This window comes from Colossoma macropomum, unplaced genomic scaffold, assembly GCF_904425465.1.
Source record: "Colossoma macropomum unplaced genomic scaffold, Colossoma_macropomum, whole genome shotgun sequence".
In the NCBI taxonomy this organism is placed as follows: Eukaryota; Metazoa; Chordata; class Actinopteri; order Characiformes; family Serrasalmidae; genus Colossoma; species Colossoma macropomum.
This window is the reverse complement of record NW_023494807.1, coordinates 12,295,643-12,311,716: the sequence shown is the minus strand read 5'-3', so window position 1 is coordinate 12,311,716 and position 16,074 is coordinate 12,295,643. Positions and strand designations below refer to the sequence as shown.

General features: G+C 38.0%; 1 protein-coding gene across 1 annotated transcript; it reads left to right on the top strand.

Moving 5' to 3' along the window:
- Positions 1 to 11,600: 11,600 nt before the first annotated feature.
- LOC118797378 lies at positions 11,601 to 14,572 on the top strand. Its single transcript, XM_036556716.1, has 6 exons — positions 11,601 to 11,716; positions 12,239 to 12,906; positions 13,003 to 13,048; positions 13,322 to 13,413; positions 14,224 to 14,334; positions 14,409 to 14,572. Exons 1-6 carry the CDS (start codon positions 11,696 to 11,698, stop codon positions 14,431 to 14,433), a joined length of 963 nt encoding a protein of 320 aa, XP_036412609.1. The 5' UTR covers positions 11,601 to 11,695; the 3' UTR covers positions 14,434 to 14,572.
- Positions 14,573 to 16,074: the final 1,502 nt, after the last annotated feature.

Genomic DNA, 16,074 nt, shown 5'->3' with positions numbered 1-16,074 from the left:
AAACTGATCTCGCTGATGTTACAGTGTGAGCTGTGAGCAAGAGCTGATAAGCAAATGTGTCAGACTGACCAATGAGAGGAAAGAACATCTAGCAAAGCCAAACTCAGACTTTCACCCTTCAGTTTTTTAATGTCAAAACAGCCATTAAGTACAAATTATTAATTTTTCAGCATCAGGAACTTTATTTAACAGAAATTTTACTGTATTTAACAAAAAATTACACAGAAGCCTCAACAACTAAATATAACACCAAACTGTTCAGTGTTTTTTGTGTTCATCCTTTGCCTTTATTACAGCTTCCATTCAGATCAGTAGACTGTATTTTTGCTTTCACAGAATGCTGCAGGGATATTTTTCCACAAAACCAAACTTGAGTCTCAGAAGTTGTTGCATTTTCTGTTTTTCATTATTCAAATGATTCCAAACACACATTCAGTTGTTGTCTCACAGTGGAAGGATGCACAGAATCACAGAAAGCTGAAAGCTTTAAGTGATGTCAAGTGAAGTTAGCAGGTTTGGTTGTTAAGAGTCCTGTTTTCTTCTATTAATCATTTTTGGAAACTGGAATATATTGGAACATTGTATTTATTTTAAACACAGTGCAATGAATGTTGGGCTATACTGTATTTCCATTGAAGTGTCTCCCAGCTTGCTGCCTAATCAAGCTCACCTACCACACTGAAGAGTCTCCTGGCTTGTAACACAGTCAAACTCCACCACTGTGGTGACAAGCATCCTGGTTAAGAGCCTAGTGAAACTCCGCATTGAAGAGATTGTTGGGTGACAATCACCGGTGATGTGATCACCCTATATGAGACATTCATAATGACAGGACTAGAATGTCATTTCTAGACTGGACATTTTAAAGTTGAGTTGACAGTAACATTCCGACGCTGGAGGACAGAGCTCAAAAGCATACTGACTCGTCCAAATCCAGAAATCTGGCAACCTTAGCATAGTAAAAGCTTGTGCAGAAGAAACAACAGACACCAATAATTACTGATCGATCTACGGCTGAAAAGCAGGGGTGTGTCCAGATAACTAATCCAAGTAGCAGTATTAAAATACTGAGACCCAGGAATGCCAACCATTTTGTTCCTTCCTGCAGTTGAAGTTGACTGAATAACAATTCATGAACTCGTACGGATACTTTAAAGACCAGTTAATATCTTGGATGACTTATTAAGGTGGTTAAGGTGTTTGTATCAAATATGTTACTATATTACAACGTTTTCAGTTTTCAGTTGGAAACACAGACTTTTTCAGTACATATGAAAAAAGTGCTCTGTGGGGCTACGTGGCAGCTTGGTTTTGCACTTCACAATCTAGCTTGAACCTATCACGGTATAATATGCTAAAATATGCCAGTAAGAGCGTGTATCAGGCACCAGTGAGAGCCACCAGAGGAAGTGTGTGGTGTCAGCTTAAGGACTGCATGAGCCCCTGAGCCAAGAGTTAAAGACAGAACTTGTTGCCTCTTCTCCAGTTAGCCTCACTGACGAAAGTTTAGAGAATAAAGACTCATCTTAGCGGGTAAACCTGCGTTTGTGTGTGGAGCTGTTAAGCTCCTTTTAGTTTATATTCTTGCTAGCACCAGAGACTAATGTTAGCTTAGTGAGACGGCTAAGCCAACAGCAATTCCGGCTCACTGCTGCTGCACTGAGGCAAGTTGAGAGAATGAAGACCCAAATCTGAGTGAGTGAAGTCGAGTAACTGGGGTCAGAGTGACAGACAGAGAAAATCTTTCTAGGCATAGGAAGTAGGGGTGCTAATGGTGCTGCTGCAACCACAGATTTCAGGATTCCAACAGCTAAATGTAATAATAATTATAATTAAAGAGAGATCTTAACATTATAATCTTAACATTATTATAATTGGGCATATAATGACCCATATGTGCTTGTTTTAGAGGGGAGTTTATACTACTATTATTACTATTATTATTTATATTACTATTATCTATTTTCATTGAAATGAGCTGAATCACTTCCTTCTCCAAATGTTGCATGCTTTGTGGGTGTGTCGCTGTAGGCCATTTTTGTGCCCCAAAGCAGCCTAATCTTATTTTTAAATAATAATAATAATAAAAAAACACAATAATGATGTTTTATCACTCGTATTGGTCACCATACCACACATCAACGATCTAAATGATCTTCACTTTTTAATTTGCATGAACTTCATCCACATAAGAGTATATAACAATAATTAGACATTCAGACCTTAGATATTTATATCTTAGGACTCTGTTATGATCAACTTGAAATCAAGGCATCAACTGAGATAGCAATTGTCACGCCTCGGGCGGACTCTGACTACATTTCCCAGAATGCTTTGGGAGATCACGTGCATGAGCAACTTCCCTTGGACGCGGATTCCAGAACGGACTCCATTGCCCACAATCCCTCAGGAGATCATATGACTGTGGACAATCGTTCGTGCACCTATCAGCGCTCACAATCCCCTAAGTATTAATAATGTGCACCTGTATTTGTGGTCGTATGACTCATTTAGTCTAGCATATAAGCCCGGGCTTTAGTCTTAGTCATTGCAAGGTATTGTTTCTCTTTGAACTTACTGAGTGTTTCTCTGATCTGTTTGTTACTGACCTTGATTTTTGCTTGTCCCTTCTTGTACCTTTGCTGACTGATTTTGGATCTGTGTTTTGACTTTTTGCCTGCTTTTTGACAACAATTTCTGCTCACTCCCTTTGTTTTGGCTGCCTATTGTTATGATCACTTCAGTGATACTTTGCTGCCTTTTGGTTACGACCCACGCCTGTTTTTTGACCACGCCTTTGTCGTATTTAAATAAACCCGTTTGCATTTTTCATGCGCGAGCATCTGAATTCTGTCGCATCGTCACAGCAGTAAGCTAAATATTTATAATATCATCATTTATTTATTCCATTATTCTCTATTCATTCATTATATATTTTTTCATTGCTGGTTTTAAAAACATATTCAAAAGACTTCAAAGACTTGCTGTCCCACACTTTCATGTCATTACCGAAACAAAGAGTTTTAGTCCACAGGTGGAGCCTTATTTTAGCCATACCGCTGCATTTTAGAGCAGGAAGCGAGACTGCATCCCTATCCCTCACAGCCACATGGTGTGTTAGATCCCACAGTTAAGTAAATGTGTCCCAAAGTCTGAAAATCAGTGTGTAACATTTGTCACTACTGAAACACATATTCGGTGCAGTCCAATTGGGAAGCAGCTGTCCTAGCAGCATTTTAAGGCAGCTTCTGTGCACTACGAGACAAAGCCTGTCCCATTTGGAAGGCACCATAAGTCAGCTGCCTGCTATGGTACCTTATTTTGACCAAATCTGAAGACAGAGTCGCTTGTAGGCACTGAAAGCAATCCCACAATCCTATTCACAGGCCGAGTGTCCCATTGCTCCAGTTTAATAAACATGGTGCACGAAGCAGCCATTTCTGCCGGGTTTACAAATGTAAGTCGTTTCTTGACTTCTGTCTTTACTGTTTTGATTGATTCTCATATTTGTGTAACACATTTAACATGTTAGTGTTTGTAGATTGATAGAAATTGTTAAATTGAGGCAATTCGCTTGTCTAACATTACCTGACAGGTTGCATTTGTAACTCGTTAGTTGAAGCAAACATTAGTTTGCTAACTATTTAAATTCGCTGGCTCTTCAAAATGAGGGAGTAATTCAAAATATTGGCTTTTCTCTGTTTAGTAGCACTTTGTATGTAAATAGTTTATTGATTTGATTCTATACTTTTCCACACTCTATATTCTTTTCTGTCCTCAGGGAATAATGTTACAGCAGCGGGGAGGTGCTGGCTGAGGGGCTGAAGAGGAGCTGGAAGGAAGAGGGGGAAAACTGCACTGAATGGCTGAAATGGCAGTGTATGGTGGGGAAAACACAGTGGAACCAGCGCTACAGACTGACGTTGTCCCAGAAGGATGAAGAACATTAACTTCCTGAATGATGTAGAAGTTCAGAAATATAATGTTTTTTAAATAACCACAAATGCTTATTTTCCCTGCTCTGATTCTCATGTAATTCTATGCTTATCACAGTCACATCAGCGTTAGGTGAATGTTGATGCTAAATTTCAGACTAGGAGCTCACAAATCAGATGAGAATGAATAAAATAAAATGCACACTAACCAGCTTAGCAGATTGTGTGCAATCCTTTTTATAGGTAGTTTTTATCCTACATGTGTTAGAAATAAAGCAGTCTCTGTAAGGTAGAGGAAGACAGTGAAGGAACTGAAATTGATTCATAAACTAGTAGTCATTATCTGTATTTATCTCGCTGAGTCGAGTATAATATCAAAATTAGTCAGAATTCACATTCCTAACATACATACCCTAAACGCTGCTTGGTAAAACACTGAGGACACTGAAGTACATGATTGTAATGGGGCTTTGAAGGAGAGATTATTTACAGTGTCTTGTACATGTGGTTTGCAGCAGACAAGGTAAATGAGTTAGCTGGAAACATTATGCTATGGGTGTGTCTCAAAACCTAGTGAGCTCTCTACATAGACAGCATTTGATGCCACAATATGCACGCTCCCGACAAGAAGGCTGACCCAATTCTTAGATATCTCAAATATGCTGCCCACTGAGGTATTTCATTTTGGCCGTATAACGAGAGAGCATCGGATGTTTCCTCAGCCACTAAGGCAATCCTGCGATGCAACGTGGCACAACTTCTGTTTGAAGATGGCGGGCAGAAGCGGTTCGACAAGCAGCTAAGTCATCTTCAAATGTAAGTTATTCTGATTTTCTGTATTTTATCAGTTTTTTTGTCATAAAGGTGGACAAATTTAGGTCCATCAGAGACCACTTTTCAGTTTTTGAAACACCAATCCATTAGCATGCATGCTAGTGGATTTTGAAGCCTTAGGTTTATTGTTTTGAATAGCCAGTTGGCTAACAAACTTGCTGGCTAATGACCAAGTAGCTTAACTAGCGATAGGTTTTGTCAAATGTTAGCTAACTAATGATGAGGTAGCATGAACTAATCGTTGATCTGGCTGTTCGTGTCTTGAATAATTTGTCAGAATAATGAGGGTTAAATTGTGCTTTTCTGTAAATTGGTAAATTCTGTAAAAATGGTTAGCTATTTAGTTGTCCATGTTCGCATACACGAGTTGTTTCCCCTTTTTCAAGGACCAGATCTCAGCACTCAAAGCATTCATATAGGCTTTGTCAGCTAGGAAGTAAGAAAGTTAGGGTGTTGGTTCACAAGTTAGATCAGGGGTTTTCAAATCTTATTCACAAAGGCTGTAGCTGCAGGTTTTCATTGGAAACATACAATAGCTCACCTGATTTATCTTAATAAGAAAAACAATTAATCATGAAAACCTGCAGCCACACTTTGCAGATATGATTGGACACCAGTGAGTTAGTCATGCATCCTCAGTTATAGTATAAAATATAACATTAGCTAATCATAACTTAAAACTAAGTAGAAGTAATTTGCTTGTATGGTTGAGCACTTTCCTAATCTGGTTAGAATTTTAGCTGAATAATGTAGGATCTTTTAATATATTTTCCTATTCTTTAAAAAACATAAAAACCCTCAATTTGATTTTTTTTTTGATAGGACTGTCCTTTAGAATTGAGCTACAGGAAAAGGTGGCACAACCTAAAAAACTGTAAAGAAATACAAGGTAAGTTCCAAGACAGATGTGTGGATTAATAGTAGATTAGTACTATAATTAAAAAATTAAGAATTTATCTATTTTAAAACTTAGAGGGCATTTTAAACATAATTTAAATATTTAAAAATGCTTGAGTATAATTCAAAAAAAGAAAGCAAACTGAGGTTAGATTACAGGTTTGCATTTATTTTAGGAACTGAAGTCTCCACCATCCAGGAGTGGGACTGACAACCATCACCAAGGATCGTGGAGCCTGCTGGTAGAGAATACTGTGTGAAGGACCCTTTTTCATGCACTGATCCAGGAAAGCTTATAAAAACGTCCAAAAACTTTGCCTGATGATCACATACAGCCTGCAGCTGCACAGATGGGTAGAGCTTCCAGTTTCTGTAACATAATGCATCAGGTTTTCACCACATGGTGGTGATGTGTTAGCATTGCTGTGTGGTTCACTTGTACCAGCGCAACACACACTAATGATCTGGTCAATGATCAATGACTAGAATGATCCACCACCCAAATAATACCTGCTCTGTGGGGGTCCTGACCTTTGATGAACAGGGTAATAAAGTATGCAGAGAAACAGATGGACTACAGTCTGTAACTGTAGAACTACAAAATGCTCCTATATGGTCAGTGGAGCTGATAAAATGGACAAAGACTAAATACAAGGAGGTGGACTTGGTGAAGTGGCTGGTCCATGTGTATGTATATGAATATTTATGTAATTTTAATAATATTGTATATAGCTGTATAAATAGTTTGATTGCTAGTAAATGACCATATTTAAATGTATTTATTTATTAAATTGTGTAACTGTGTATATCATTGTTCTGTTTGGTTAATGCAAGTTATCTGCAGTTTTGTGTTGTGTATATAGATTTTAATGCGATGTATGTATTAATGTGTATGTCTTATGTAAATGTTCAAAACAAGTAAAGCAGTATCTGTTTTAAAAAATCAATATTTCTCAAACTGGCAGCTAGGAGATTAATAAACCTTGTATGGTGTGGAGAAAAGGTTCACTGTTGATTTTTTTTCCCCTCAGAGTGCTTAGAGGAAAAGTTTGCATTTGTAAATAAAGCAAGTAGCGCTTGAATTCTTAAATTTTCTGTGTTTGTCTGGACCAGAGAAAAGAGCCATTGTTCTTGCTTTTGAATAACTGAGTATAACTAGAGTATTATAGGTCAATAAACCTGAGACAGATGCAGGAGCTGGAAGAAGCGCTTTGCATATGTTGCATAGAAGCTTGGGAATAGCAGGCAAACAAACAAATAAACAAACAAACAAACAAACAATAAATAAATAAATAAATAAATAAATAAATAAAAAGTTTTTAAAAACGGCCATACAGAGCAAGAGGAAGATTTACTTTTGAATAACATAGTTGTAGCTAGCTCTTCAAGTGGCTCTAGTATGCAAAAATCCAAACAGCTCTGACTTTCACTAATACAAAAAATAGTAGAGATGGGGACAGAACGCTGTACAATAATGACCTGACTGGGTCTATTTACTATTTATTGGCCAAATAATACATATCCACCTCCCTAGAAACCACACATTACACACAAGCAATGTCTTATGTGGAAGCATTCAGATTTAAACTTATTTTAACCTGATCTGGCACTGAAAGCAAAACATACATCATACAAAAAAATTTTGCCCAAGATTGACTTGATAATGCACAACTCACTACACATTATCTACCAATGGTTGTTTTGCTGGAAGTAGGAATTCACAAGTTTGGAAATGTATTTTGATGCTCATTAATTATGTTCTAATTATGTAATAATTATTATAAACTGTAGGTGAAAAATACTGTAAAAACTGCAGATAATGGCCAAATAATACATGTCCACTAAGCACAATGGGACCTAAGGTCTCTGACATGTTAGGGAGTGAGGGTGGGAATCTCGAGGCACTTTATGGTTCGATTTCAATTCAGTGAGCAAAGATACAAATATAAAATGACTGCTAAATCATCTTGATTTTGCATATGGAGCCTCTGAAATGACGTAGTATGTTTGAAAGTATGCTGTTTTTTTGTTTTTTTTGTTAACACTTTATTTTTAGTGGTCTTTTATAGATGATTGAAGCAGTCTTAACAGAGTATCAGTTACATGTCAGTGAAGTAGCAGTAGTGCAGTGTCTGAATACATCAAGGTAAATGTTTTGAAGATGTACGGTTGATACATTACTTACATTAAGTAGACGTACATGAAGACTTTATATGTTAGTTCCATGTTACATTACATAAAACCTAACCTTACCCAAAACCTAATCCTAACCCACACCCTAGCCCCAATTCTACCCCTAATCTTAACCTTAACCCAAAACCTAATCCTAACCCACACCCTAGCCCCAATTCTACCCCTAATCTTAACCTTGGTGGCTACCTTAGAACTGCTGGGTTATTACTGTACCATAAAATTGTCTTACATATGCAAACTGTGATTTATCCAGGTCTACTTACTCAAGTTGTGAATAATCCAGGTTTAGATACTCAAACCGTGAATAATCCAAGTTGAGATACTCAGGCTATGATTAATCCAGGTTTAGATACTCAGGCTGTGATTAATCCAGGTTTAGACACTCAAGATCTGTATAAACCAGATTTAGTCACTCAAACTGTGATTAATCCAGGGTTAGAAACTCAAGCTGTGTATAAACCAGATTTAGTTACTCAAGCTGTGATTAATCCAGGTTTAGATACTCAGGCTGTGATTAATCCAGGTTTGAATACTAAACCAGTGATTTATCAAGGTTTAGACCTTCAGACTGTGATTAATACAGGTTTGGATACTAAACCAGTGATTTATCAAGGTTTAGACCTTCAGACTGTGATTAATCTAAGTTTAGATACTCAGGCTGTGAGTAATCTAGGTTTATATACTCAGACTGTGTTTATTCCAGGTTTAGAGACTCAGGCTATGAGTAATCTAGGTATTCTGATACTCATTGTCATAGCAAGCAGGGGTCAGCACACAGGCAGGCAGGAACAGATGCAGAACCATATTCAGAAATAACAAAGAGACTAGCAGAGGTCAAAACCAGGAAAAAACAAACCCAAGAAACAGACTCAGAATGCAAGTGACAAACACAGAGACTTCACAAACACATGGGGGAACCAAGGGGGTACATAAAGCAGTCTTAATGAGTCCAAAAGGAGCTGCAGGTATGTGGGACAGGAGAAGAGTTGGCAGCGCCAGGGAGAGTCCAAGTTGAGTCTCCCCAGAGGGGAGTTTAGACTCTTAGGAGTGAATGAAGGGAAAAAATCATAATTATTATGTATAAAATAAATTATTTATAAAGGTAAACAAGAAACAGTTGCCACCAGGCATCACATTTAGGTTGAGGTAAGTTTGAAGTTATACATTCACACACAAGACAGACACAGCAATTCACACATTACTTACATTACTAAGAGTAAGAGTAAGAACATATTCACTGTTGTAGTAATTCTATAGGACTGTGTAAAATGACTCAAATGAAAAGCTTTCATGAAATGATTGGTCAGTTTGATATTGTGATCCCTCAAGTTCATTTCCTCTGAATGTCAAGTTTACTGCTCCGTGGCCTCCAACATAATTTTGTTTTAGTAGCCATTTTGAACAGTGTAGCTTATTACAGATTTTATAGAAATATGGCTACAACCAAAAATGTGTAAAAGTAACAATGCATTCGACTGCGAGATGTGTGAAGTCAGAGATAGAAGTAGAATAATGTCATTATCTGCATCTGCAAGTTTGAACTACAAAGTAAGAAAAATCATGGACGCCTCCATGAAAGTGAGTATTGTTAAAAATAAGCCAGAGAGCTAACGTTAGTGATATGAGTGACTTACATTATTATCTCAATACAGTGAACTTTATATTGTGTTACAGTCTAACTATCTACTGAGTCTGTATAATTGATCTAAAGCAATTCTCATTTAAACCTAGAGAAGGTGCTGATAGAAATATAAAAATTAAAATTAAAGTTTTATAATGTTTTAGAATTTAAATCAAAATCCATGACACCAATATAGTGAGATAATTTTACATGATACTTGAAAAACTTCAAACATGTAAAAGTTTGCCTGTAAGTTAGTTAACTAACCTTATAATAAGCTTATCAACATAAGAAATATTAGATAAATTGACTAGATTTATGTTAATTTCACTTGCCAGGTTACCATTGTTTGCAGGGTGGGTTTCATAAATATAGTGAATATACTTTAAATCTATATAGTTAATAGTCAGTAGTTACCTCGTTTATAACACATGTAATTTCTTTTCTCTGTGCAGGTGAGATTTCCCATAAACCATCAGCCTTCATAGCAGCACACCAGGACCCTGACCCACAGACCCCTGTTAGATTACTGAATGTAACATTATCTCTATTAGACCATTTATCACTGATGGACTGATTTCGGTTCAGACCAATCCAGGCTCCACTGATACCATTCATGTTAGTCATCTTAATTAGATTAGTCAGTGTAGTGTTGTCTTCTTCACTGTACACAGTAACCAGGTCAGTGTAGTTGGTTCTGCAAACTGATTGAGCCTCAGACTGATTCATTTTCTTCACAATGATGTGGAAAGTTCTGAGATGACTTTGATCTGCCGGGGGAAAAAATTGTAGAAAAAGTTCTGTAGTTAATGCACCAGAACAAAAATAGCATGTAGCATCTGATTAATACAGTATCTCACAAAAGTGAGTACACTCCTCACATTTCTGTAAATATTTTATTATATCTTTTCATGGGACAACACTATAGAAATGAAACTTGGATATAACTTAAAGTAGTCAATGTACAGCTTGTATAGCAGTATAGATTTACTGTCCTCTGAAAATAACTCAACACACAGTCATTAATGTCTAAATAGCTGGCAACACAAGTGAGTACACCTCACATGAACATGTCCAAATTGTGCCCAATTGTGTCGTTGTCCCTCCCTGGTGTCATGTGACTTGTTAGAGTTACAAGGTTCCAGGTGTGAATGGGGAGCAGGGCTGTTAAATTTGGTGTTTTGGGTACAATTCACTCATACTGGCCACTGGATAGTCAACATGGCACCTCATGGCAAATAACTCTCTGAGGATGTGAGAAATAGAATTGTTGCTCTCCACAAAGGTTGCCTAGGCTATAAGAAGATTGCTAACACCCCGAAACTGAGCTATAGCACGGTGGCCAAGGTCATACAGTTTTCCAGGACAGGTTCCACTCTGAACAGGACTCGCCAGGGTCGACCAAAGAAGTTGAGTCCACGTGTTCAGTGTCATATCCAGAGGTTGGCTTCGAAAAATAGACGCATGAGTGCTGCCAGCATTGCTACAGAGGTTGAAGAAGTGGGAGGTCAGCCTGTCAGTGCTCAGACCATACACCGCACAATGCATCAACTCGGTCTGCATGGCTGTCGTCCCAGAAGGAAGCCTCTTATGGAGGTAATTATGGAGGTAATTATGTTGCAAAACTTAAGAACCTGTAGGACTTGATCTGAGAACTTGTAAAATAAAATCTGTACTTGTATTTTCGATCTGAGAACTTGTAAAACAAAATCTGTACTTGTATTTTTGATGTGAGAACTTGCAGAACTAAAATCTGAACTTGCATGTAAAATTGTCACTCGTAGAAAACATTCTCACAACTGTTTTTTAAATTTGAAGTCACAGAGAAAAGGTCACAACTGTGTGAACGAATACTAAGACAAAAATACAAGTGTATTTATTTGTACACAGATTCATTTTTTGGTCTACAACCACAAATTCGAGCCCACAACCTCGTAAACATGACCGCACAACTTCAAATCTGCTCGCCTCGACTTTTGCAACACTTCTCTCAGTAGACTTGTTGCAAAACCGATTTCTGTACTTGTAGCTGCTTCATTGAGGGAGCAGAGCTTGGAAGGGGGTGGGGCAGTGGGGATGAGACGTTATTCATGACCAAACAAAGGAGCTTATTTTAGCGCAAAAAAAAAGAAAAAAACTCCTGGACGCCACCAGACGACCAGTTGCTCAACGCCAAATAACTAGCTAGCTAAGAAAGCGTCCCTGTTGTTGGAATATGGAACGACGAGCTCAGACGGTAAGTTCATTCCTATTTTTGGTAACGTTAATACTAATGTAAACGTTATTAACATTAACCTAACGCTATGTCTTAATTTTCGTAATAGTGTTGCCGTGGAGGTAATGGTAGATGGTGACTGCACGCTAGCTGGCGAGTTAACCTATCTAGGTTAGGTTAGCTAGTTAACCTAGCTTATTAGCTAATGCGTTTACATGGAAACATTTTGATAACATTAACTGTAAAAATCCACTATGATGGCTTTCACGTTCAGCGTTAGATAGCTCTAAACAATATCCAGGATTGGTGTAGTCATGTTTCTGGAATTATCGGTGACAAGTTGGTGGCGCTACCCCCAACACAATTTTTACATTCTGAATTGGATGTAGTTAATTTAATGTTAGCTAGAAAAGAAATGGATATGTACTTTATTTTGTATGTCCGCTATAACCTAGGAGTGATTAGGTAAACTATTTTGCTATAGTATGCAAAAATCTGTATCATCTGGGCTAGTATTAATTAACCTACTTTACTTTGTTTTAGGAACTGTTCCTCGGCCATTTATTGGAAAGGCTCCATACTCGACTTCTGAGTTGGCTTGACCGTGTTCCTCTTGATATAGATTACTTAGAATTTGTGTGTTCACAGGAGCTGGTACTCCTTAGTTCAGTCTCAGCTCAAGTAGATGTTCCTCAAGATGTTTATAACGCACTTGCAGAGGTCCACCAGATGGCATGCGATCTAAACAACAAGGAGATCTGCATCACTATTGAGCATGAGAAGGGAATGAATGGCCGTCCAAAGATAGGGCTTTCTGAGGACTATACATCCCAGCTTCTTTCCTTGGGATTGCCTGTAACATGTATAGCCAGGCTGTTGGGCGTGTCAAGATTTACAGTACACAGGCGTATGGCAGAGTGGGGATTATCTGTGAGGGCAAGCTACAGCATCTTGACTGATGAGGAACTGGACTCCCTAGTGTCCACAGTCCATGCCAGAAACCCAAATGCAGGATACAGAATGATGATGGGTTTGCTGAGGGCACAAGGACATTGGGTGCAGTGGGAGAGAGTCCGTTCTTCAATGCACAGAGTAGACACCGTTGGCATCATTTCCAGAATGTCAGAGTTGGGCTGTGTGATCAGAAGAACATGTTCTGTGCCAGCCCCAAAGTCACTGATGCACATCGATACAAATCACAAGTTGATAAGGTTTGTATAATGAATATAACATAAATAGTAATATAATGTTCCAATTTATCTTTGGCATCAACTGTAGTAAATTTAACATATAATTCATTAACCAAGGTACAACATGGTGATCTTTGGAGGCATAGATGGCTTCTCCAGGAAGGTACTAAACATAATTATTTTTTATTACATGTATGTGATACAATATATTGCATAGCACACAGTAAGTGCAATTATTTGAAGTAGTCCTATAATAGGCTTAGTTGATAGCCATACATATAGCTGTGTATCATAGTGAGGATATTGATCACCAGACAAAATTTATTCAAAGATTGAAGTCAGGAAAATGGTTCAGGTGACGAATGACATTTTAATGGTGTTCTCCTGAGCCTTTGTTTAAATTTGTTTATTTTTCTCATTTGTATTCCTCATGTAGATAATGTATTTTGGTGTGTCAAGTGACAATCTGGCTTCAACAACTCTGGCTTCCTTCAATGACGCAGTTCTAAAGTTTGGACTTCCACTGAGGTAAACTGAGGAAACTGTAGGGTGCTGTTCGTAAGGCTACATGATACCTACAAAAGCTTGTTATGACAACCAGCATTACCCTACATAAATGTTTATAAATGCTTATTCCAGTAGGCATCATCTGTCAGGCTATAAAGCCTCAATTTGATCAAAATTGACAAATGTAACCAATGTAGCCTACTTGAATAAGCATTTGTAAACATTTATGTAGGACAGGGCCCACAAAGGGCCAGTGTGGCTGCAGGTTTTCATTCAAAACAAGCTGGAGCACACCTGATTAAACTTGTTTAATCAGCTGGTTTCGGTCTTTAAACTGCTGTTCATGTGATCTCCAGCTTTGTTGGAATAAAAAACCTGTAGCCACACAGGCTTTTTGTGGATAACATTGGACACCTCCTGATGTAGGGTTATGTCAGTTGTCTTGACAAACAACTTACTTGAGATGTAGGTGTCACGTAGCCTTATAAACAGTATCCTAAAGTGTTACCAAAAGTTGTTGTATTTAATCTCCTGGAAACTATGCTGCATAGAGCCTTAGTCTGTATAGGTGAAACATGTAGAGCAGGGGGTCACCAATCTTGGCAGGGCCAGTATGGCAGTAGGTGTTCATTCAGATCAAGCAGAAGCACATCTGATTTTACTTGGTTTAATCAGTTAGTCTCAATTTTCAAATAAGTGATCAGTTATATGAGGTGTGCTCCTGCTTGGTTGCAGTGAAAAGGCATTTGCGGCCAAGATTGGTGACCCCCGCTCCAGAAAATCACATTTAACCATATGCAGTGTTTTGTTACCAAATTTGTGTTTTAACAGGGTGCGGGGCGATCATGGAGCAGAGAACGTTGATGTGGCTCGTGTTGTGTTCTCCGTTCGGGGAACAGGAAGGAGTAGCTTCATTGCAGGCAAAAGCGTCCACAATCAAAGGTAATTATGAATAAACCCTTAAGTATCTACAATTCCTACATAACCAGTCTGTGTCTGATGGCTTTTGTAATCAGAATTGAGCGCTTGATGTGTTCATAGCAGTCACCAGCCACTTCTACAAAGTCCTGCATCAGCTTGAGGATGAGGGTCATCTTGATCTGTCCAACAGCCTGCACATCTTTTGCTGCCACTATGCCTTCATTCCATGCCTGCAAGCCCACCCTGACATATTCAGAGATGGCTGGGATAATCATCCTATTTGCACAGAGGGCAACCTCTCTCAGCTGTGGCACCTGGGACAACAATATCACTCTCAAGAGTCTGATGAAGTAAGCATGACTTTAAACTTTAATGCTTTTCCTCCATTTATGTATACATTTGTTGTTCCATTCACTGAAGCTGAAATTTTATTTAACAGAATCTGAACATTCCACAAATAGACTGGGAAAGCAGTGGACTTCTGCCCAGTGATTCCAGCTCTGGCATCCAGGTCCCTGAAATCAAATGCCCACGGACAGCTGATGAATTTGCTGGACTAAAGTCTACTGTAGAGCCAATAAGAGAGTCAACAAGTTTTGGTGCTGATATTTATTTAGCAGCACTGCAGTACATGCAAAACATTGGTTACAATAATTTTTTATTTTTTTTTTAAACCTCAACTTGTCTAAAGAGCTATTAAATGGCTGAATAGTTTTCCTAAAACATCTACAAGGCTTAAAACATCTAAAACATTTTAAACTTGGACAATGAAAAGGTTTCAAATGACCCAACATGTTTAACATGAATTGACATAAAAAAAAGTCTTTGTAAGTAAAATAAAAGGTTGCATGTTTAAACAGTGTGTATTTCAGAACTGCAGTATTTGGGGGAAGGGCAACAGTGCAAAAAATGGACAGTTTTAACTTTTTTCTATCCCAAGATAACATGCATACATGAGTAAGTGATCAAAGTGAAAAACAGAACCCTTTACTGCATGATGCTTCTTTTCCTACATAATCATATCAGTCCAAACCCACTATCATTGCAGGCAATACAACCTTCCAAATGATCAGAGAACTCATTGTAGTTTGTGTAGTGACCAAGTAAGCGCAGGATATGAAAGCAGGTGGATGATGATGGATAGGCTGCCTGCACCACTTCTACTTGAATGCCTTTCATGGGCAGCTCCCAGCCCACCCAGAATTTTACCAACTGCTTCAATTTGTCTTCGGTTACTGTAATGGAGACAAATAAAAGTTAACATGGTCAATTTCAGAACTTTGCTTCAGTTTGAATAGTGACATAGAATAATTCTTTTCTTCTTCATTTTGATTGTGATAACTTTCTTTGTTTGCAGGTTAAATCTAATAAACCTAATAAACAATTTAAAACTAATTTGAACTGTTCAAGTACTAAAACAACTGGACCAAAGCCACTAGCTGTGTTAAAAGAGAATAAAATGAAGAGAATATGTTGGTTCCAATTAAGAGATCTTCGTTCTTGTTTTGCACTCAGTTACCAAAATAATGAACTGAAGTTTTGATACCAGATGAGTCCAGGAGAGGGCACCGTCTGCTCTCGTATTAAAGTTTAACATCTCTTGATTGGAACAAACACAAAGCTGTTCACATCAACCTTCTGCAACATCTGTCTATTTTAAGAGGATTCGCTCTAATATTTGACCTGTATGGTTCCTGTGCATCTTGCAAATAAAACTACAGCTTACATTTTCATGGAATTGTCTAAAATGATTTATCAACA